This window comes from Crassostrea angulata, chromosome 8, assembly GCF_025612915.1.
Source record: "Crassostrea angulata isolate pt1a10 chromosome 8, ASM2561291v2, whole genome shotgun sequence".
Lineage (NCBI taxonomy): Eukaryota > Metazoa > Mollusca > Bivalvia > Ostreida > Ostreidae > Magallana > Magallana angulata.
Window position 1 is genome coordinate 8498532 of NC_069118.1, and position 24596 is coordinate 8523127.

At 31.6% G+C, this 24596-nt stretch overlaps 2 protein-coding genes across 2 annotated transcripts in view; one reads left to right on the plus strand and one right to left on the minus strand.

Annotated features, from left to right (window-relative positions):
* Nucleotides 1-569: 569 nt before the first annotated feature.
* LOC128159240 (uncharacterized) lies at nucleotides 570-5859 on the minus strand (the record flags this gene model as incomplete). Its single annotated transcript, XM_052822303.1, has 3 exons — nucleotides 5722-5859; nucleotides 4975-5543; nucleotides 570-1145 (listed from the first exon to the last, which is right to left on the minus strand). Coding segments are annotated over exons 2-3 (1014 nt in total), but the record flags the coding sequence as incomplete, so codon positions are not given.
* Nucleotides 5860-7032: 1173 nt separating this feature from the next.
* Nucleotides 7033-24596, plus strand: part of LOC128159242 (prion-like-(Q/N-rich) domain-bearing protein 25) — a 31667-nt gene continuing 14103 nt past the window's right edge. The window contains exons 1-6 of the mRNA XM_052822307.1: nucleotides 7033-7041; nucleotides 10777-10852; nucleotides 17215-17263; nucleotides 19351-19442; nucleotides 23041-23229; nucleotides 23343-23474. Coding sequence (XP_052678267.1) covers nucleotides 7033-7041; nucleotides 10777-10852; nucleotides 17215-17263; nucleotides 19351-19442; nucleotides 23041-23229; nucleotides 23343-23474 — 547 coding nt within the window. The remainder of the gene's footprint in view (nucleotides 7042-10776; nucleotides 10853-17214; nucleotides 17264-19350; nucleotides 19443-23040; nucleotides 23230-23342; nucleotides 23475-24596) is intronic.

Here is a 24596-nt window from a genome sequence, read left to right on the forward strand (position 1 = left end):
TTCAAAGAGCACATTAAACTTATAGGATTGTACAAAGGTCAACACTTTACCAGTTTTATTTTCTTCCTGCAGCGGGTTAATATAAAGATGATGTACAGTGTCAGCTGAAACTATTTAAACAAATATTTTAATTACACCAATAAATGTATACGTATATTATTTTCATTTATAATGACTTGTTATTGTTTTCAAAATTGTGTACGTTAAAAAGATAAATTGAAGTATAACAATATCATCATTTGTTTCATCTTGTTCTTATTGCATGGGTGCTATAAAATTGCAAATGTAGCCTCAGTAGAACATGGTTAACAATAATTGTACCCAAATTTTGCGGACAAACACAGAAATTTAATAAGCAAAACATGTTGCAATTTAAAATTGGAATTCTAATTGGAATAAAAATAAGTATAGATATTACTTAATGTTAAGAAATGTATATTTTTTTAAATTGTTGCTCAAATATATATATATATATATATATATATATATATATATATATATATATATATATATATATATATATATATATATATATATATATATATATATATATATAAAAATTGCAAAGACTCTTCAAAAAAGCTCTTGCCTTTTCTTAAAGGGAAGAACTTATGGGTTTCGTGAAAGACGTGACCGACATACAGAACATGGTTTGTCAAACTCTCACGACAGAAATTAAAGGATACTTTCTGCACAGATGTTCTGTCTTGTCTAAAAGAGAGCACTGATAACGGGATATTACATAGACGAGCAATTCCCCATACTTCTACAGCACCACAAAAAGTTTCTTTTTCCACCATTTGAAGAATAACCTGCCAACACATTTTCTCTTCCAAGTAAGTCATGAATTCCGATCCATGAGACAGATGACAATGGCATGACCGTTTAACAAAGTCACCAAAATGTTCGTTCATTTCATGTAATGGGTTTTGTTTCAGAAACTTTAACAATCTGCGACGAAGTTCTTTAACACCAACATCAGGCATTATCAAATCTTGGTGCCTGAGAAATGTCAAATAGAAATCTTCCTTAAAATGGGTTTTTAAGTCTTGGTCGTCCCTGTTTCCAATGTATAAATCAAAACCGACTATTCTAACTGTATTTATCAGCTCCCGGTAATCTACATCACAATTGCTTTTCAAAACCTATGAATGTAAAGATATACTATTACATTTATATACATTTATCAAAATAGTTTTACAAGATGCCTGAAAAGTAACAAATTACCACCACAATCCCTGGGGACAGATAGAAATCTTGCCCTATTTCCTTACCTTTCTCATTTTTAACCCCCCCCCCCCACATCGAGACACTGAAGTGTTGTTCTAAGGGCTAATCTGATTTCTTAACATGGTTAGAGGATTTTATAGTCTCCTCTTAATGGGAATTAATCTTTACAGTAGAACAGTAGGGCAAGAAATGCTTACATAATATATAATCTATGACCAACAGACCACGCTTCAGCAACCAGGACCCTAGCCTCAGGTTTAAAGAATTTAAAAATAAGCAATTCTAAAGCTATCTGAACATTCAGTCAGTTTCTCTTCGGTGTCAGAAAAATATTGATAATTCTAATCCATTTTTACAAGTTAAATTATAAAATAAAGTTATTTAGATGTCATCTTACAGCAAGAAACTCACCTACACAGCAAAATGTGTCACATATGTATCACATACGTTAAACATGTGTGATACGTTTGTGACCTCATATACCTTTAACGTAATTAAAGTATCATATGTTAAACATACGTTAATGTCGTAGGTATAACGTGCTTTAAGTATCACATGTTCAACATACGTTAGTGAACATATGTGAAATGTATGTCACGCGTGTTAGACATACGTAATACATGTCATACGTTTGACGCATTTGGATCAAACATATGTTTTTCATGTGTTATACATATATATCAGATGTATATTGCTTAAAATTAAATAACTTGAATATTTTCAATTTTTAAAGTTCATTCTTGAAACACTTCATTTTGCTCCTTAAATCACTTCAATTGATTACTTAGTAACGTCAGTGGATCTTTTGAAACATTCTATTAATTTTTGCATTTCCAACTACCTGTTAATCTAAAAGAAAAGATAAAAGAAAAACAGTGTCGATATTAGAAATGAGTTTAATCTCTTTAAACGATGACATTTACATTTACAATGTTGTCATTCTTCTGTGCTTTATTAGTTTCTGAAAAAAAAAGAAAACAAAGAATTTGACGCCAAAGTCTATTGTTTGATAAGGTTAGATTAACAAATGCCTGAGCTGCTTCTTTGTTCAAGAATAACAGGATTCATGTAGATTTTATTGCAAATACAACTTGAAAAAAAAATGAAAGTCTTTCATCCTCATTTCATTGTTAATAATTTTATAGAGAGAGAAACAGAGAGAAAGAGAGAGAGAGAGAGAGAGAGAGAGAGAGAGAGAGAGAGAGAGAGAGAGAGAGAGAGAGAGACAGACAGACAGAGAGAGAGAGAGAGAGAGAGAGAGAGAGAGAGAGAGAGAGAGAGAGAGAGAGAGAGACAAAATTAAAAAAGTCAATCACAAGTATTTATTTGACAAAATAAAGGTCTATGTGCGGTATTATGCATTTTCGCCCCCTTTTACAAAAGCCTTAAAATAAAGTAGAAATAGTTGAAATCGGAAATAATTGTGTGAAAGGTTATCGCCACAGTGACGTCATAATGTAGAAATGACGTCCTGAAGATTGTTGTAAAATATGGGTGTTTTCCGAGGATTTTTCGACTAGGAAGCATCGAGCGCAGGCTTGCTCAAGTACCATTTTTTATTATGATGTGTACAATTACTGAGTATATGAAGAAAAACATATGTTAAAATCGTACTTGAGCAGACCTGCGCTCTTTACATCCGAATGAAAAAAAAATTACATTTGTACATTTGTTTGCAAAATTGCGAGAACTTAGTCATTTAGGTGACGTCATAAATTAACAGAAAATAAGCAATGATGACTAAAATCAAGATTAAATTGATAGACATCTTCTGTACAATTATTTGATTAGAATTGGTTAAAATAGAGGCAGATATTTGACCATACCAAATATAGTGCTTTTTAGCTTTAGTATATTCATTCTGATTTCTGTCAAACTCCAACTTCTTACTTTTAAATGTTTACCCATGACAATGCTTCTTTCTAAAATGTCAATAAAAACTTTTTTACTTTCATCAAAGTTTTGAAATACACCAAACAAAAAAATATAATTTATACATATAAGCGAAAAACAACGTAAAGAGTAAATATAATTTGATGCCAATAAGCTTGAATCATTTTGGTGATATGAAATTCTAAAGCACATGTACACCTACATGCATACATAGTTTCACATTATCCCCCAAAAGGTGGAGGGGAACAACACTCCTTGATAGTTCACTTTTTAATGTATATTTACGAACAATCTTTACTGCGACAACCCCCCCCCCCCTCTTCCTCCGATGTTAACTTTAATATGTCAATAAATTAGCAACTGTCTTTGAACTCAAGAAGAAAATTTAGATCCTGGATCAATCATTACAAAATCTTCAGGCTACTTAAACATGGATCTTTGAAACCTGTGTATTATATCCATTTCATACAAAATATAATACATACAATAGATGAATAGGTAAATATATCTAAATGAGTTGCAATTTCAGTACATTCGTATTATATATTATAGCATTAGCAAAATTATATGATGACATTCATGCATACAGATATGAATGTTTACATTTTTGAACTTATTGTACACATACCAACTAAAAAACAGATGTCATGCAACAATTTAAGAATTGTTCTGGTTCAAGTTAGCCGACTTGTTTCCATACTTTTTTAGTACAAAGCTACAACAGACAAATGGATTATTGTTATAATACACATACATTTACAGAAATAATAACTATGATGACAATAACGCGACTCCATACATTTCTGTATATAAATGTATTGTTAACTCGAACTGCTTTCCATAGACTTAACTTTATATACACATCCCATTAATCATTTTACTTAGCTGTAATAGAAGACCTTCTTGTTGCTTTCCATTGGCTTTACTCTAGTTTTTCGCTACTTTCGTTCTTTTTAATTTTTAAAGATCGACTTATGTTTTATGGGCTTCCATTTGTATTGATTCTTCTAAAATAAATAAACGAGATGACAGCCGAGTAGTAGCTCTCTGAGGAAATATCACTTTTTATCGTTATTAATTTTAACCCGAATTTCCCCGAAGAACACAGTTGCAGCTCCGTGCTACATGTTGTAGCTTTCCTATTTTGCCATCGGTAATTTTACGGTATGAATTTCTAATGCAAGTAAATAAAATAATACCTCTGCTAAATTCATCATGCAGTTCGATCTCCCAAGTCCATGACGTAAAAATGTGACGTACGGTGTACTTTAATTTGTCAACAACAAAACCAAAGCCGATACCGGCTCAAATCTAAATTCGTTATCAAATTATTTTTAAGAAGGCACGCGGATTCTGTTGATAAAACAGCTTTATTTATTTATGACTACATATATTACAGTAAAGTTTAAACCAATAAACAGGGACATTAGCAAGGCTTTTCATCATATATCACATGTGTTAAATAACGTATGTAAAACACAAAAACCACACATGAATAATGCATGTATAACGTGAATAACGTATGTGTTACATTTGGAAAAATTAACATGTTACACCTGTGTGTATGGATACATGCGTTTACACCCACATGTTTAACATGTGTTGGAAAATCACGCATGGTTCACATATGATGCACATGAATTAAACTTATGATGATCTCAACATATTTGAAACGTATGTGGCACATTTTGCTGTGTATAAGACCACTTTTTCTTTTAGAAGTGCAGAAGTGCAAAAGAGGATATTTGAAAAATTGTTACATCTGGGAAGTTTACCCTGAGTGACTCAAGTGACCGAAAAGCTTAAACATTATTAAACAAGCATTTAAGCAGACTTGTACATTTTTCTTACCTTGCAAATATCAGGATGTAAATCAATATATTTAATTGTCAATCTCAAATCAACGTGTCTTTCCTTTAGCGATTGCGTTTGCTTTTCATGTGATGGTTTGATTTCGTCACATATCATCATAAAATCTTGAAGTTCTGATTTATACTGTTTTATGTAACGAGTATCACCAAATTTCATTTCAGGGTCAAATGATATTGCGTGATTTAAATATGTAAGAGCTAATTCAGTATGCTTATGCTCTTGAAGTTCATGATAGCGTGCATCTGCTACCAAAAATAATTGTTTCCTTCGGTCATCCATACCCTCCCTTATTGGGTATATCTCTGCTAATAATTTGCTAGCTTCCTCCAAATCATCTCTGTCCTTTTCAAATTTAGATATAGGACATGCCTTGTTTGACAATCCTAAATAACAATAAATTTTACGTTGCAAAAACATTTTTCGCCAAAACTCTTGGACCTCGACTTTTTGTGTCACTAGGGTTTGAAGCCCCAAATCGATGAATTTTAAAATTTCATCCTTGATAGCGGATGTCGGATTTCTTTCAAACTCACACCCCTTAATGTAAGCTGCAAAATAATACATATTTGTTATGATTGAACTATCAGATATTCCCAATGATTCCATTAAGGCAGCCGATAGATAATTATTAGAATCCTCTATTTCTCCCCTGACGGCACTCGCAATAGCAAGTCTAGATTGATAAGCAACATTAAATAAGTTCGTATTTGTTGTAGAAAGATTTACCGTTTTTAACTTTTTAAACCAAGGATGATCTGGCAAGGATTCTGTAAATGACATAATAATCGTATCAAGACCAGCACATAAAACATAAGCTAGTTTATTAGCATCCCTCATATTTCTTTTGTATTCTCCAAACCTTTGGAATGATTCCAAAAGAGCGTCTATTTGGGGGTGCTCTAATGTTTTATTATATGCTTTTGTTTTCAAAGCATAGAATATTTCATTACACGAATCATCAACTTCAGTTGTTCTAGGTCCAACAAGCTGTTTACAAAGTTTTCTTGACAACTGCAAAGCAACACAGTTATATCCTGATTTAAATAGGACACTCAAGAACTCCTGAGGAGTAAGATAAGCAGTGACGTACTCAATAATCCGTTTCCAAATTCTCTTTTTCGAGCTAAAATCTCGCCATTGATAAAACATATCCTTTTCCAGAAAAATTTCGCTTTGAAGCTCAACAGCAACTTTGATTGGGTCCACATTATCTCTTAAAATACTAAACATATCGTAGTCAAGTGTCATTGTGCTGGGTGATTCCGCCATTTCGTTTGACAATATCTCGTCGAGACTTGGGAAAACCTTGTCAGCCAATGTCAGTTAGTATATAAGACACAAATACTCAACTCAAAATATTGAACTGCATTTTTGTATTGATTTCTCGATTGCAATGCAATGCAACAATATAATCATTCATGGTTACCGAAGAGAAGCAATTCATTGTTATTAATAATTTAAAACTCTGCAGGGCACTAGTTAAATCGACATTTGGAGCTAGTTGAATTAAAATATCAGTTATATCGATTCAATCATTGAAGAATAGCGTTACCTTTTTTTTTTAAATATTCTTTTTTAAGTTAACCTGTTTATGTAAGCGTAGTATGAGGTCTGTAATTTTTTTTAAAAATATTTTTATTTGATGTTTTCCAGAGGTCCGTGATTGCTCTACTTTCGACTATTGATTGAATACCGAATTGTCCTCGGATTTTTCTCCGTTTTTCCCGATCATAATAATTTCCCCAGGTTACGACATTTTTCCCGATAATGACAGTTTTAGGGACTTGACATTGGGCGTACGGCGGGTATGACCGGTCAGCATAGGATTCTTACTCCTCCTAGGCATCTGCTCCTAGCTCTATCTTTTCGAAGGTCCGTGTTGATCTGCTTTGAATTTGTATTTCGTTTAATGGATTTTTTTAGATGATTGACGGCTTGTTATTGTCAGTTTTTTTTATTTGACTGCTTTGTTATATTAAATATGCAACTTGAAAGCTTTATTCGATTTCTTCCAGAAATAAAAATAACGCAAAAAATATGACTCAGGTAACGCACCAACTGATCTACAAACAGAATAAAGTCGATTTTAATGTTTCTTCCCTCTATTTCAATAGACCCATTTCAAATAGGTTCCGTACGATATTACCTATAGGCATTTAAAAATCCTGAATTATTTTACGTGTATGCTAATTTTGGTGAGGTTAAGCGTACATTTTAATCAGAGGTATATATCCTTCAGTGCTTATATATTACGAAGAAAGCAATTTGTTGATATTTTCTACATAAAAACGGCACTGTACCATATATTCAATAGCCCTTCTGTGAATTATTGCTAGCTCCCTTGGACGTGTACCGATGAACCGTACTGTTAGTTGCTTATTTTTCTATTATGATAAATGCTTTCTTAAAATAATAAATAGCAACTTTTGAATTTTAAATTTGTTTTCTCTTACTTGGATTTCTGTTAACCTAAGACCCGGGAATCATTATTTTGTAGTCTCATACAGGTAAACTAACTTCTTGTACCTACAAAGTGAGTAACGCACATCATCGCATAATGAAAGAAAATGGGAAGAACAAGATAGCGCAAATGCCTGTTTGGTTTTGTCGTAAAAACAATTTTAGATTATTTTTTTTTTCAACCAAATGTACTACATGATGTTTTATTTCAAGTTTACAAAAGCACAATTTCTAATTCTATTCAGTTTTGAATATTTTAAGAAACGAATAAAAAAAATAAAATTATAAAATGTTGGTGGTATCGAACCCACAACCTAAAAACCCTAGCTCTAAAATGTTACCTTATGTCTGGTGCTCTAACCTCTGAACCATTTCAGTCACAACACTTTTAACTCCATTGTTAAATGCTAAATGCAACTTCAATCAGGAATTTACGGACTTTTTATAAAACGTTCAATTGTTGGGATTAAAGTAAAGTGGGTCATCTCTCCATGTTTTGTTGATGGAAATCAGTTTGATTTCCTTTAAACTTTATATAGCCTTTGACAAAAATGTGGAGCCCAGACCCACTCTATAAGAGAAAAGGCATTGACGTTCTAAAAATGACACTTTTTGGAGGTTTGGCACGCATACTTCAGTTTAAATCAATCTATTCTAAATATTTAACATATTTAAAAGTTATAAATCAATTTTATGGTAAATATACATTGTTTTTAATAATTTAGAAAGAAATTATGAGATTTGTTCATATTTTAATTTTATAGTATCTTATCTATCCCCATATAGCCAGTTCAAACGCCTTATTCACCCATCTTCTTTGTTTGCAACTCCGTTGCAGATAAAAGACTATATCCATCAAATCAAAGTACTGAAATATGAATAGAGTTTCATGATTTTAAATCATTTTAAAATCAACGATATGAATTTTACATGACAAGTATATTTCTTAACTGTATTTAAAAAAATTACGCACGATAGTTTAGACGAAATACCGCATATGAATTATGTGTAATATTTAAAGATATAATTTACGACAATTTAGTATGTACCAGTAATCAAAATCTTTATTGAAATTGAATCAAAGCTACTTTTTCACACAAACAAACAAAACATAAATATAAACAGCTGAGAAACACACTTTCATTACGCGATGATGTAATAATAACGGAAAGCCTTTTGTGATTTATCGGAGATAAAAGAAACAGATCGAATACTAGTACCTACAGTTATTAATACATTGCTATTCTTTAAAATTGAAATGTATAACTTAATGGAAATTTTTTTATAGGGTATTACAGAATCCACCTGTCCTAATCAATGTGAAGTGAAAATGAATGATATAGGGAAACGGAAAACATATATGTTCATGTTACATCAAGTTGTGATTCATATCGGTAGAGTATTTAAGAAATCTCCAATATGTACACCATATCAATAGGGATGCTCAATCACTAACATGTACATCGATATGTATACCAACTGTTCGTTGTGGGACAAAGGTACGACACTGAAATACATATACTGTGAATTATAAACTTTTTTTATCAAATAAGTAAATTACGACATTGCATTACATAGATTAATATTTACAATTATTCTCACAGATTATTATAGTTTTAACAGTTTGTGATATAGTTACATTTACCACCGCAGTGTTACCGGTGCGCAGTGTGACAGACTATTAGAGTTTTACTATGTTTACCTTTGGTAATACGTGTACCCAAGAGTTGCAATGCATTGAACTAAATTTACTGGACTGTGTAGATCTGGTGTGTGTTCATTAGAAACAGGATACTTGTTGATTGACAACAGCTGTGATGCAGGTAGTCAAAACATTTCGTACTACATGTACATATTGAATTTATTCGTTGGTACGTTGGCAATCTTTCATACGTACGTTTACGTGAATATGCACCTCATTGCAAAGAATTTGGAGCTTTGATCATGTACCACAGTACATTCATTCCTTCCAAAAAATACCGAGTTGGTAAGGCAACTACTTCTCCACCCAGTAAGGTGGATTCTGCTGTTTGACACACGTTTTAACAAATTAATTAATGCATGGCTACCTGAGAAGGCCAGTAGCTAAGGCATAAGAAAAAAATGGTTTGTTCCCACTTTCCTGACAAACCCTAGCGTTTACCCCCGACTCAATTTTTTTGTATGATTTTTTAATCAAATCGCTTATTTCCGTTTTTAACTAATTTGGAAAAAAAATACTAAAATTTGGCCTGTAAATTTGTATGAAATGACTGTATTTTTTCATATCAATGATGCCCTCGTCGCTCCAAGAGGCAGAATCTGATTTATAATATCGTTTTTTTTTGTTTTCTTAAGTTTAGACCAACTTAATAGTAAGGGGAGACAAACAGTATTTCTCATTTTATACCATTCGGCGATGTCAGTATCTAACTGGCACGTATGGATACTGCTCAAAACACACTGCAATAAAGGAAAATTATTGACTTAATTGTTGTTAATTCTACTGTCTTCTTCACCAGAAAAATAACTTACGATTTGCAATGCACTGGGACCAAGTTTGCATGTTTATGTATGTGGAAGTGTACATGTCAAACAGGATACTTGTTGATTAACAACAACTGCTATCAGGGTAAAGAAATAGTATAGCATGGTAGCTTTTAAATTAGAAAACGAGGTGTCAAAAAAGTGAATGGAAGCGAAAACCTATCAATTAAGGTTTCTTTCTCTTTCCGGCACCAGAAAAGGTTTTTAAAAATGTTCAAACTTCCAGTAAGGATTCCTGAAAAAAAAATCATGAGAAGACATATGAGCATGTAAGAAGATGCCATTTTGGTAAAGATGCTTTTAAGCAATTTCCAAGAAGCACATTAGTCTGACACTTTGACTAAAACTCAATGATGTGATTCAACTCAACAGAGAATTGCATTCGTTATGAATACTTCTTTCTTCATTATGTATCCTGCTTAAAAATGCAGCAATTTGCTATCAAATGATAACTATCATAAGTCTATTGTTGCTATGTGCCTACAATGTAAACGTTTTGTCAACACAAAAGAGCTTGGCTTTCACTACACTATGATTAATACTAAATGTACGTTTTATGAAGTCTTATTCTTTTATTTGAGTCCTTAATTTAGTTGTTTTGAATTTAAAAACAAAATTATTGGGTGACTGTGGTACTTTGTAGAAAACAATGAATAATTCAACTTAATATTTGAAGCGATCGATCTATGTGTTAATGTATTAGAAAATTGTACTATTACTAACAAATCAACATTTTGATCATTGGAAGTATATACATGCTTCAATATTGTCAAATAAATAAAACAATCCCGGAAGTTGGTGAAAAGGATTGAAGATCTTTACACGTTTTATAATTGTGCTATGGCGGTCATGTATGAGTCTATCATTTTATGTAAGTAGTATTCCCTCTTAGTATTCTCTCTCTCTCTCTCTCTCTCTCTCTCTCTCTCTCTCTGAAATCACATTGATATGTTTCCTAACCTCACATTCCATATTTTATTGAGTATAATGTTTATATTTTCAATCAGTGCTTTTATATTTACTACACTGTTTCAGATAAAGTATCTGATAAAACCATATAGCTGTTTGTTTTTCTGAAACATCTAGATTATATGTAAACTGGACATGTATATACAGGTTTTTATCCAAAAGTAACATATTTCGAGGGGCAACTTATTTTGTACATAATTATTTTCCGTTTTGTTTATCTTCAATGTGATCATCGTGTGTTTATTTTTATCTACTCTGTGTTCATTGAACTTTAAATATATAGAAAAACTACTTTTTGAAAGCTTTAAAAGAGGTTTAAAATCATGGTTAATGAAATATCGATGAGCAAATCTCTTAGCATACAATATCACCACAATGTATCAGTTAAGTTGTTATATTGTATACGTAATGTTTTACTTTCTATCGTATAAGACAAATAGGTAAAAGAAACATTAGGATACAAACACAACTATTGATTAATGATTATCTCATTGATTATACATTGCACTCACAAACGCATTGACCTTTACTGCCATCTTATTTTGAAACGCATTCATGTGCATGTAATATATATAAAACGCAATACATCTGATACAGAGGTATAGCGTTTTAATTTCATTTTAACATCGTTGTAACTGTTCCGTTCCGTTTGTAATATGCCGTACGACAATTCTTGTTAAGAAAAACATTTTTGGAGATTGTATTAGCCAATTTTTAAATTCTCCATTGATCTATACATTATAACTTATGTGCGCAAAACTATAAAAGTTTTAATTTCCTCTTGCATGCGGTAATCCAGCTAAATAGGATTAACACATGTAATCTCTTTTTTTTCTCCGAAACAAGGAAGAAATATTTCAAACAAATCATTTAGATAAGTGTTGCTAATTTCAAAAAAATACAAAATAACACTCATGGACGACAGGCTGAATTCTGAACATATTTTCAATTACCAGTTTTATATACTTAAAATTAATCGCATTGGTGAACATGTTTTTGCATAGCAACAAAGCAATTTAAATTTAAAAACCATAAAGGTCAAATTAAAGTTAAGTTAAAATTGAATTAAATCTAATTTGTTGATGTTGCCTTTATCTTTTTTTAACAACTGTTTTATGCAATGTCTCAACTTCTCTTTTAAACTAAAACTCCCCTCCTTTAAACACTCTTTAGAAGACATATCATACCTTTTCATCAATCATGATAAAAAGTTTACACACCATCAATTATTTTAACAAAACTCAAAAATAAATTCAGGAAATATGAATATACATATATAGAAATATGACCTCACGATCATGTTTTGTGTTAAGGCTGACGTAAATTCATAAATAAGCATTATTAATTTTTTCATCTCTGACTACTGAATCATTAGTTTTCGACTACTATTGTCACGCTCATCGCCACACACCCTCTATATATAGGCAAAAGCACCAATCATATTTCAGTTATTTTATTTATCCGACACGCTATATTGGACGCAAATACTTTTTAAAAGGCATGTTGAAGAAAATATGACAATCACTGCACTAGTATGGAATTTTCAATTAAAAAGTTACTAAAATCCAGGCACACATATTAAAAAATATTATGACTATCGGAGAATGTTTCCTTGTGTTAATGTAATCATCATATATCTGTAAACTATATACAGCAGTAGGTTGTGCGATAACAGTTTAGACTTCATTGAATCTTTCTTTGTAAAAGTTGATAAACCTGACAACACATTGTTACTTTCTTGGTTTTATTTGTATGATTTAGTGCCGGGGTCTACAGTTAGATGCAGACGTTGTCAAACAGTACCGATAAAACCAGTTTAAGACAAAGTCCATCATTTAATCGTGTAATAAACATGTAAAAACATTATTTATTTAGAGTTTTAAGTAACCATAATCTTTTTTATAAACATATTAGTGTCTTGGTTAATTTTATTCCCTTGATTTTGTAAGTTTATACTTTTTGGGAATTGATTTTAATCGACTCTCCTGTGCAGTTACTCTGGCAAACCGAAAGTGAAGCAGTGTTTGCATCTAAGCACAAATCATCACCGCTGACAAGACTAAGTTCTTGAAAATAATAGAAAAAAATCGATATAGTGTATGCTGAAGCATTGTTTTTCAAGGAAACTTATCTATAAACACTTTGAAAATAGTCAAATTTTATATACTACGAACAATTTATATATTTTTGTAGTTTCATGTATTCCTACGCCAGAGTTAATATAGTCTCGTTCAACCAGACGCTCGGCTCTCTCCGTAAATCTGCGACAAGCAGAGAGGGGGCTCTCTTGCTTGTCGGATATTAATGGAGACAGCCGAGCGTCTATTTAAACGAGACTAAAGTTCGATATCAATAGTGCGTGGATCCATACAATTTTTAGAATTGTTTTGATAACTGATACATACTAGTAGTTGAAATCTATCTTTAAATATTACACAATATGATTCATATGGGGTTTTCTTGAAATTCTTGTCGGAAAAGTCTAAAAATTCATAATTCAAATACAAACTAGAAACCAATTGCCATGCAAGATAAATTGATTTTAAAGTAAATGGTAATCGATAAAATCAACTCCCGTCAGTGCGTCAGTACTTTATTAGTTAAGGCCCTGTCACATCAAGTTGCGTTCCCATAGCGTGTTCAAGGCGTAGTAAAATTCTTGAAATCGCCGTAGAATCGCACGTATTCGGCGTACAGAACACACCGAGGACGCGAAGTTACAAATGTTAACACGTTATGAGCGCTAGGCATAAGCTCAATTGATTAGTAAAACTTTGTGGAAGAGCTCTGTAGAAACACCTTCATCGCCGTCAGGACGCCTGACATCTTGGCCTGAAAATTTTAAAATTTCAAATAAGATTGTAATTTTTTTCTATTTATTTCTGCGATCCTAGAGCGATTCCAATAATTTTACAATGCCGTAAACACGCTGTTGGTATGTACCTTGTTGTGACAGTGCCTTCACTTGAGCACGCTAATGAAGCTCCTGTGGCGCTGTTTGAGACCTTACAGCGCTGTCATGACGACCCCACTTCGTTTCTATTTCGGGTTTATCAGAACGCAGAGCCAAAGAGTTTACGCAAGTCGTTTTACAATGTTTTAGGCGATCACGCAGCGAAATATGCAAATTCCATTGCGTTGTTGTAGCGCTGTTACATTATTTAAGGACGCAGACTGATGATACAGCCGCGTGATAGGGGTTTTCCTCTGTGCAAGACATATAGTTTCTTTAAAAAATTTACTACTGCTGTAATGTACAGAATTAACAAGGCAGTTTATCATAAATTTAAAATAACCATTACAAAAATTAAGAACATATCATTTAAAAAAGAAAAATTATCTAGAAACTTTGGTGCATAACTGAACAATTGACATAATATAAAAAGTATTAATGAACTGTTTTACCTGTAATGTCTATACATGTTTAATAATTAAAAAACTGATATGTGTGTTATGTAGTTTACTGTCAGTTTAACCCGTGGTAAAAAAGAACAAACTGTAATAAAATTGAGAAAGAAGCTGAAGGGAGTCAAAAAAATCTACAAATAGGTTTGAACTGCAATAACAAAAAGTAATTTAATATTTAATATTTGTTATCATCAACAAATGCACACGACTAACTACATGAATTTTTCATAAATGCACGAACAAATATAAGATGCGTATATATCATACATGTAAAAACCAGATAAAGAAAAAAAAATGACAGAACAGAATTGTATTTACTGTATGCTAAGCTTAGACAGAAAATCAAAATGTTCTGTATGAATCTTGCATACGTATTTTCAATTAATATCCATTTAATACACAGGGCGAAAAACCATCTTTAAGCAAGTCCTTAAAGGTGGCTTAACGGTGACTTAAAGGAGCTTAAAGGCTATACAACCTTTAAGCCGCCTTTAAGTCACCTTTAAGCAAGTGCTTATAGGTCCTTAATGTCCAAACTTCTTTAAGCTACCTTTAAGCCACCTTTAAGCCACCTTTAAGCATCTTTAAGTGGCATTTACGCTCTCTTTACACTGCCTTTACACTGTCTTTAAGTGGCCTTTAAGTCAATATTGATCAAGCTGAACAATAAAAACATATATTAAATGCAAAAGCTCTTTTATAGAGATGGGAGGGGGTCATCCGGGTGATAATATAATTTCCAAGGAAGGGGGGGGGGGGTGTTCCAGGCGGTTTTAATCGTCGCTCCATTAAACACAGATCGCTATCATCAGCACCGCTCTGATGGACACAGATTGCCGTTATAAAATTCTTTATAATTTTTGGGGGGTTTCAAAATTATTGTAGGTATGAGCGCAGTCTCTGTATCTTAATATGTGCATAAAACTAATTAAAGTATGTTTGTTTCCTATTATAAATTAATCGGTGAAAAAATCTCTCTCTCTCTCTCTCTCTCTCTCTCTCTCTCTCTCTCTCTCTCTCTCTCTCTCTCTCTCTCTCTCTCTCTAAGTTCATCCGGTTATTAAACAAAATAAAGATAATGAACAAAAAATGCATGATTTAATTTGTTAATCGGTTTAAGGTTTGTATTTTTTTTTCAATTTTCATTATTTCTAACTCTAGATCTGCTAGATACATGTTAAAGATGAAAAGACTCTCAACTGCCTTTGTTATATCGGGCAGGATATTACTGCTTTGTTTGTCTAGACATAGTTTTGTTCGTTTGTGTATATCTAATTAGAGTCTATTGTTTGTCCAACTTAAGAAAACCCCTGGAACTAACACAGAATATACAAGATATACACAGCAGTTGTGTCGTGTGCCCAGGTGCATGTTTGTGTATATCTAATTAAAGTCTATTGTTTGTCCAACTTAAGAAAACCTCTGGAACTAACACAGAATATACAAGATATACACAACAGGTGTGTCGTGTGCCCAGGTGCACGTCAGGGTTTCTAAAGGCGTTGAATCTTAGTATGTACGAGTATACGATAAGTCTAGTGAATAAAAGTTAATTTACATTTGTAATTCATTTTCAAAGTATTATTTCCTAGCTCTGGGTTTCAAAGATGTGACGTCTACAAATTAACGATACATGTATGTAAGAGTAAAATCTTGAGTCTAATTAATTAATGTACCGGTGATCATAAATAGGGGTTGATTATTTAAATATATGTATAAGGGTAAATATGTCAAATATACCCGGCCTGGCACATCATACAATTGTATGTACAAGTCATTTGCAATTGCCACATGCAGTAAATACGTCACCGGTAATTGGTAATTTTGTTTGTTATAGAATTGATAGTTTAAAAATCATGTACATATTGGAATGGCGCCGCGATCATGAAAACCGGGAAATTGCGGGAAATTGAACAAATACCCTAATAGTATCAATGCATTTAATAAAAGAAATGATTTCATTTTCTTTTTTACATTTTTATAGCTATAAATTAGATGAACGTATATCTACTCGGTTTAAATTTATTAACTAAGAAAGCCTAGCTACTATAGTGAACCTAACGGTTTCCATTTAGGTTTAATATATTTTTGTTCACTGAAGACCAAGTTCCGTATTTCATTCTAAATACATGCATGCATGTAATTTATAAATTAGATATAATTGATTGTTACAAACTGAATGGTTTGTCAAAATCTTTTCAAGTAAACAAATTCAATACAGTGATTCAATATCCACTGATATATAGGATATAAAAACGTTATACATATGTAAGTTGCCGTGGCGCAGAGGATGTGTGGTGATGCTAGTAAACTAAGGGTCTCGGGTTCAATTCTCGCCGTGGCCGTTTTTTTTGTGTTTTTTTTTCATTTTTCTTTCTAGAACAAAAACCGTTTTAATACCTTTTCTTTCATAAAGTTAATACATTTTGTTGGAAATTAAGCACAATATTGAATTAAATTTTTTTTAATGGCTTAAAGGTGGCTTAAAGGTAGCTTAAAGGTGGCTTAAAGAAGTTTGGACATTAAGGACCTATAAGTTGTCCTTAAAGGTGGCTTAAAGGTGGCTTAAAGATAGTCTTTAAGCTGCCTTTAAGCCATCTTTACGCTTTCTTTAAGCCACCTTTAAGCAATACTTATAGCTTAAAGGTAGCTTAAAGGTGGCTTAAAGATCATCTTTAAGCTACCTTTAAACACCTTTAAGCTATCTTTAAGGAGGACTTAAAGATGGTCATTCATCCTGTGATAAATCATACGTAATCCTACAAAGTATGCACTATTTTTTTCCGTAAAGAACTTTGTCTGCGAATTTTTCTAACAACCCTCGTATATTGTATGACGTTTTATCATTTTATATAGGTGTCATTGGGATCGTGATACACACATCTGCTGCCTTTAACATATATACGTAAGTAGAAACAAAATATTAGAAGCGCATCAGCGACATTATAAAACAGTGAAACATATTGTCAAGGTGTAATTTTGAATGAATTGTGTAGATAAAAATATTTGACATTATTACTACGTTCTTTTAAGAAAAATCATATTATATTTTCAATAACTGTGAATAAGTTGAATTTTTCAAATTAAAGGGGCGTTGTCACGATTTTGGTCAAAAATTATTTTTTCCGATTTTAATATTCAAAATGCTTCAGAAACACATTTCTAATAGGCAACCGAAATTTGAGTGTAATTTGTTGAGTTATAAGCGAGTTACATAGCTTGAAAGTCTTAGCTATGTAAACAAAGCGTTTGTTTACATTTTGAACGTTGGAGTAAAAATTTCAGTTTTCAATTTAAAACGAATGTGTTAAACATTAGAAACTGTTTATCCATGCCTAAATTAAATAAAACGATAGACAAATAAGCTGGAAAAAGATTTTTTACTGGTATATTGAACCTATGTAAACAAAAACAGGGCACAAGCCTTGTTTACATGACAAAGAATTGAGAGCCCTTTATCTTGCTTATGACTCTTCGAATCACTCTCAAATTTTATTTGATTATAAGAAATGTCTTACTAAAGCATTGTAAACAATAGAAATCGAAAAATAAATTGACCAAAATCGTGACCATGACCATTTAAATGTAAAGAGTTGTCTTATCCAAAATAAGAAATTTACTTCAACTCTGAAAGATATACTAGTATTTGTGTTTTTTTTAAAATGGATTTTCAAAATCGATTTACAATTTAAGTGGACAAAACAAAAATTCTAAAACTACAATACACAGTTTGTATATTATTACATCAAGTCCGCTGGACCCTCACTTACATTTCATTTTGTCATGTAATCCTTGAAGACGAGTTGAATTCGTGATCTACCCGTTAAAACATTGCTTTCTCGTATTATATCAGAAGGTGGACAACCATTCATTAGATCTTATTTGTTCATATGTCGTTTCAAAGTCGTTTGTTTAAGGATTACGTTTACTCAGGGGAAAAAAATTCCACTAATAGGAACGAAAAAGTACTAATTGTTCATTGTAGCCCCACTATTGTAGTGTTATTTTTCACTTTCAAATAACTAGGTCAATGACCTACTTTTTGCTAGTGACCTCTGAATGTATTTTGAAAAAATTGTCAAAAATTGTCAAAATTGTCCACCATTTTCAAGGTTTTCTTTATTTTGTAATTATTAGAAATAATAAAAAAATTTGTATAATTGGAAATGATAAAATACGAATAGCTTTACTAATTTTATATTTGAATGAATCGTTTAAAGCTCATATTTTAAGTTTAATTTAGTCCGAATTACCTCTATCAATTTCCAAAATAGTACCCATTTTTGATCAAGTTTTACAAAGAAACTGACCAATAGGAGCTCCAAACCATTGATTGCCTAAAACTGTTTTTATTGTCTGTTTTATGTTGACATTGACATTATATAAGGTCAATGATCAAAATTTCGAGATATTTTATCTTGAATCGATTTTATCTATTTTAAAGATTTTTCTAATTGCGTGCCAGCCAGTGATATAAATTTAAAGACGAGTAAATACAACCATAAAATATGTAAAATGATATGAAAAAACACATAGAAACTTAACTTTTGCAATTACATTGTAACAAAAAGGTTTTAAGAGAAAATAAGAAAATGAAAAAATTAGTCCGAATTTCCTCTGTTTCAATTTTAATCTACCTTTGTCGGAGCATATCTTCCTCAAATAAGCAAATCATGGATATTAATATCGATATTAGCTAAAAACGTTGTTATTTTGTGTTTTTAAAACAACTTTGGACTTCAGATATTGAACTTTAAACGTAAAAATATTTTTTGAAATCTTAAACCTGAGTAAACGTAATCCTTAAGTATAAATATAAATGATATTTGATCTGGACTGTCATGAATATACTGTTATTTACATACGCTGACGCGGACAGGATATAGTTATTTCATAGCTGCTTGAACCATCATAAGACATCCTCTTATTGATGAAGTATGTATATGTTTGTAAAAGAGTTGAATAACCGCTAAGCTATGACGTCTTTTTCAGACATATATGTTTAGGAACAGCTGTAAGATTTATAGATGGACGATACAAATGTCAGTTTCGATCTGATTATGCAGCTAGTGCTCTAAAAGACGGTAGGATATTATTCAACATTTATATTTTATTTTAAAATGTTGCACAGCGAATGTCTTTTTTTCCAAGTATTATAAACGTTTATATTTAAATAGAAATAATTTTCAATATAAATGTAAAATGATATAAATCATCGATCAATTATAAATAATCAAGAATTTGCTTTTTTAAGCAAATTTACTGAATCGTATATATGAATAAATCTAAACAACAACTCCATGTTCATGCTTTATATGTGCCTCAGCACAGAAAAGAAAGTTATCGTAATCATTTTCATTTTTGAGTAGAAAAAAATAAACTTTAGAAATTGTTCAGTTTCCATTTCAAATGTTGAATAAAAAATGATATTTCACTTACATTAATATTTCACTTATTTTATTATTATTATTATTATTATTAAGGTCTTCCGTTTTCCAACGGAAGACCTTATTGTTTTCGTTCGGTTTCTTTTTCCCTATTATTATTATTTTTCTTTTTTTTTCCAACCGATTTTGTGTACGCGATTTCTCTAAAACTACTCCACATATTTACATGAAACTTTCAGGTCTGATAGATAATGATCTGAACCTTATTGGAAATTTTTTTTAATGATGATGTCACTTCCAGTTTTGAGTTATTTACAATTTAAACGATTTTCAGAGGGTCGGCTTGTCCAGGGGTAAACTCCTAAACGATTTAAGATATTGAGTTCAAAATTTCAGGGATTGTAGACAAAAGGTTGTAGATCTGACATGTGGTATATATATTTTCCTGTGAACAAAAGCGCCGAAGCTCGCCCGAGCTCGAAAATTACAGTTAAAAAAGCTTCGTGATTTTTCGTGGTTTTCTTTCAATATCTCTTTCCTCGATTGTATTTTGTTATAACATGTAGAGCAAAAAATCTTTATAAAGTCAAGAGCTTTTATGTGACATCAAAAAAAAGGGGCTGGCCCTTCAAATAAAGGGCTGAGGGGGCTTTAAAGTCTTTTAATGATAACTTTTCACTGTGAAATATTTTGTGATACATTATAGAAGCAATTATGTTCATTCTAACGTTATCCACCTACACATGGCAATCATTTACTCCTATGTTACGTAATTAGTGATTTTAAGGGGCCAGAAGTTTAAAAAATTGATCTTCAGTATCTCAAAATGGAGAAAAATTTTGAAAAGCAATATTGAACAAAAGATGCTCAAAATATTGAGTTTAACAATCTGCAACCATAATTTCTTTGTTATGCGGTCCCTAAAAGGAGTTACAGGGTCGGCCCCTAAAACGACCCTCTTAAGATATCTCGAAAACGGTACAAAAATTTGTAAACACTTTTTGAACAAAAGGTGTTTGAATTGATTAGAGCTTTCATTTGAAATCACGAAAAAGGGGCTGGCCCTTGAAATAAGGGGCTGAGGGGGCACTAAAGTCTTTTAATGATAACTTTTTACCGTGAAATATTTTGTGATACGTTATAGAGTCAATTATGTTCATTCTAAGGTTATTACCTATACATGGTAATCATTTACTCCTATGTAACGTAATTAGGGATTTTGAGGGGCCAGAAGTCGAAAACTTTGATGCTCAATATTTCAAAATAGAGGAAAATTTTGAACAGCAATATTGTACAAAAGATGCTCAAAATATTGAGCTTAACAATTTGCAACCATAATTTCTTTGTTATGTGGTCCCTAAAAGGAGTTACAGGGTCGGCCCCTAAAACGACCCTCTCAAGATATCTCGAGAACGGTACAAAAAACACTTGTTGAACAAAAGGGTTTGAATTGACAAGAACATTCCTATAAAATCAAGAAAAAGGGGCTGACCCTTCAAAAAAGGGGCTGAGGGGGCTCTAAAGTCTTTAAATGATAACATTTTACTGTGAAATATTTTGTATACGTTATAGAGCCAACTATGTTTATTCTAAGGTTATTTACCTATACATGGTAATCATTTACTCCTATGTTACGTAATTAGGGATTTTAAGGGACCAGAAGGCCAACACTTTGATCTTCAATATCTCGAAATAAAGGAACATTCTGGAAAGCAGTATTTAACAAAAGATGCTCAAATTAATTTGCTTAACAATCTACAACCGTATATTATTTGTTATCTGGACCCTAAAAGGAGTTTTAGAACCGGATATCAAAACGATTTTTCCCATATATCTCAAAAACGGTAACCAATTTCTAAACACTTACATGTATTAGCGGTACACAAAAATACCTTTTAACTAAAATGAATGAAAAGGAGCTGATCCCTCAAATAAGGGACACCAAAGGGATAGATAGTATTTCACCCATTACACTCATGGATTCCGCCTCCTTTTCCGGATAAGTTTCGTTGACGAAGATCAAGAGTAAGGTCATTCCTTATTCTAAAACTGAATCGGACGGAAGACCTCCTCGTTGCTCGCAACGAGATCGTGTCTAGTTATTATTATTATCATTATTATTATTATAACATTTATATAGCGCTAGATATAATAAAATTACTCTAAAGCGCTTTACATAATAAGTTAAAACTACACAATGAGCATACACAAATAACATTGATATATTATAGGCATATAAATCTATAAAAAGAGGTTTACATATAGAAAATAGGCTAAACAGTTTTTTAAATATTCATAAAACATTTTCAGCACAGATTAAAAACTGTATCTATAAACTGTTAATATATAGTTTGAAACAAAATATCAATCAAAAAATGTTTTAAACCATTCAAACTTATTGGCTTTTATCCAATATAATAAAGTATTACATGTACCACTATTATATTTGCAATTATAAAAAAAAAATTATCAAGGAAGTGTCATTACTACCATTAACCGATTCATAGAAATCATTTTCTTTAATAAACAGTTCCTATGTTTCGTCGGTCACCGCCGAATGGAATTTTACTGGGGTTCTAATGGTTCTGTAACACGAAAAGTTCTTATAAAAGTGGTTTATAAAGAATTGAAACGATTTTTTACCTTTATTAATTGAAATCATAATCTCAGACGTTCAAATTCCGTGTTTAAAAACTACTTCTGACAAATAAAAATGAAATATTTCAAGCATTTAGCTGTTCAAAAAAAAGACCCATAAGCTCATATTATATTTTTTAATGTGCCTCACTATACCTTGAAATAGTTTCCCAAATCAAAAGAAAATTACTTGATTATGATAGATACATGTAGCATGATGGATAAGAAGTATATGTGTGAAATAGGCGAATAAATGTGCAATTTTAGATAAAAAATGATATTTTTGAACATGTCAGTCAGTAAACATGAACAAAAGATCCATGGCAATTCAATTTTATGACATGCGGTTCACAAGCCGGATACTTTAACCACTGAGCTATAACGATATACGTTTGAATGAATTGATACAAACAGTATAACAAAACATTGAAATCGCCATCTTGTGACGTAGTGTCTTAGAAAGTTTCGGTGTAGTGAACTACCTTAAAAAACCACAGAAAAAAAAGACAAATATCATTGTCAAAAAAAAATGAAGGCCACAATAAAATCACTTGCACAAAGGCTCCGCTTACCAGTATAAGATATTCGTTGTGTGTGTTAATGTAGAACATGTAAGATATATATAAGGCTTGTGTTTGTTTTGTTTTTCTTATTACAGTGGCAACTTGTACTAATAAATGCAATGTCCAGATGGTTTATTTGCAAAATCAGTACACATATTACTACTTACGTGAAGTCCATGTCACAATAGGAACTGAGCAGACATTCATGCAGTCAATTTGTCAACCATCACACACAAGATATGAACCCATGGACATGTATATTACATGTTCATCGTGGAACAAAGGTTATTCATAGACATGCTTTAACAATAATTTGTGGCATTTAAAGGCCTGTTGTTTAATGTTTACAGAAAGATGTATGTAGGTTATATAAAAATTTCTGTATTTTATCTTACAGATAAATATAGAGTTAATGTTATGAATACTACTAGCTGCCGATTGCGTAATGCACAGTGTGAGAGAATCGGCAATTATTGTATTTGTCATCGCTTCCGTGAATACATCGTGGTAAATGGATCCTGTTTAAAAGGTATGTTATATAAATGTATATTAAAAGGTTCATATAGAAAACTGTCATGTTGAGTTTGTTATACCTCGGGTAAACTGGAATCTGTGTAATTTTACACACCTATTTTTTCTTTTAAAAAGCAACATGGGAGGAAAATCTATAATTAATCTATATTAATCTATATTAATTATTATAAAAATAGACGTTTGGACATCAAACGAAAGAGTTTTGTGTTATTCAGTCCTCCACCTATATTTCAAGTTTGTTTTAAATACGAACAGTAGGTGATAAATCTCAGGTAAGGGTATGTGAGACGCGTTTATCATATCATTATACCTTATCTAAACATCGAAGTATGCGTTGTCCATACTTTAGACATGCAAGTGTGTTTAGCAGTAAGGATAAGGAATTGGAATTGTAGTATTTTCCACTTAAAAAACTAGCTTAGATTGTGACTATGTAATACAAAGAGCTGTTCATAAATCATTGTTTGTTCAAGTAATTGCATATTCACATATGATTATTGGTCTTAATATGGAATGTACCAGCAGCAGGGTAATAACGTAGTAAGTAATTTTAATTGTGTTTGCGATTCCAATTACATGTACCTAATTACTGAATAAAGCTTTAGTAGCTCTTACCTCTGCATTAAAAAGACTTAGATATTAAAGACATATTTTCATAACAAATTTCAACGATTTTTGAAAAAAAAAAAAATTTATTCCTTTTTACTACGTGGTGGCAATGTTGTTAATTGCTATTCAACAGAATAGTTCTGGCTTGAGTATGAGCGTACAAACACGTCAATCATAATGGGTGATGATATTTAAAATTTGTAACAAGAGGCATTGTAATAGAATTTTACAAGTAGAAAAGCGGCAGTTACAAATGATCAGCCCTTAACAATTTGTAAAATGACTTTTTACGCATGACATAATCTAAGCAAAGGGACCTTCATATAATCCGTAGTTGTAATATATCTATAAGCAGGAGAGTGACTTTTCTAATTTTTGATGCATTACATCTTTAAGAAGTCTCAAAAAACGGATACTTCACCCAATCCCTAATATTTTTTATACATCAGAACTTCCAAAATATGATAAAAATAAAAATAAATAAAAAACTCTAAATTATGCATTTGCC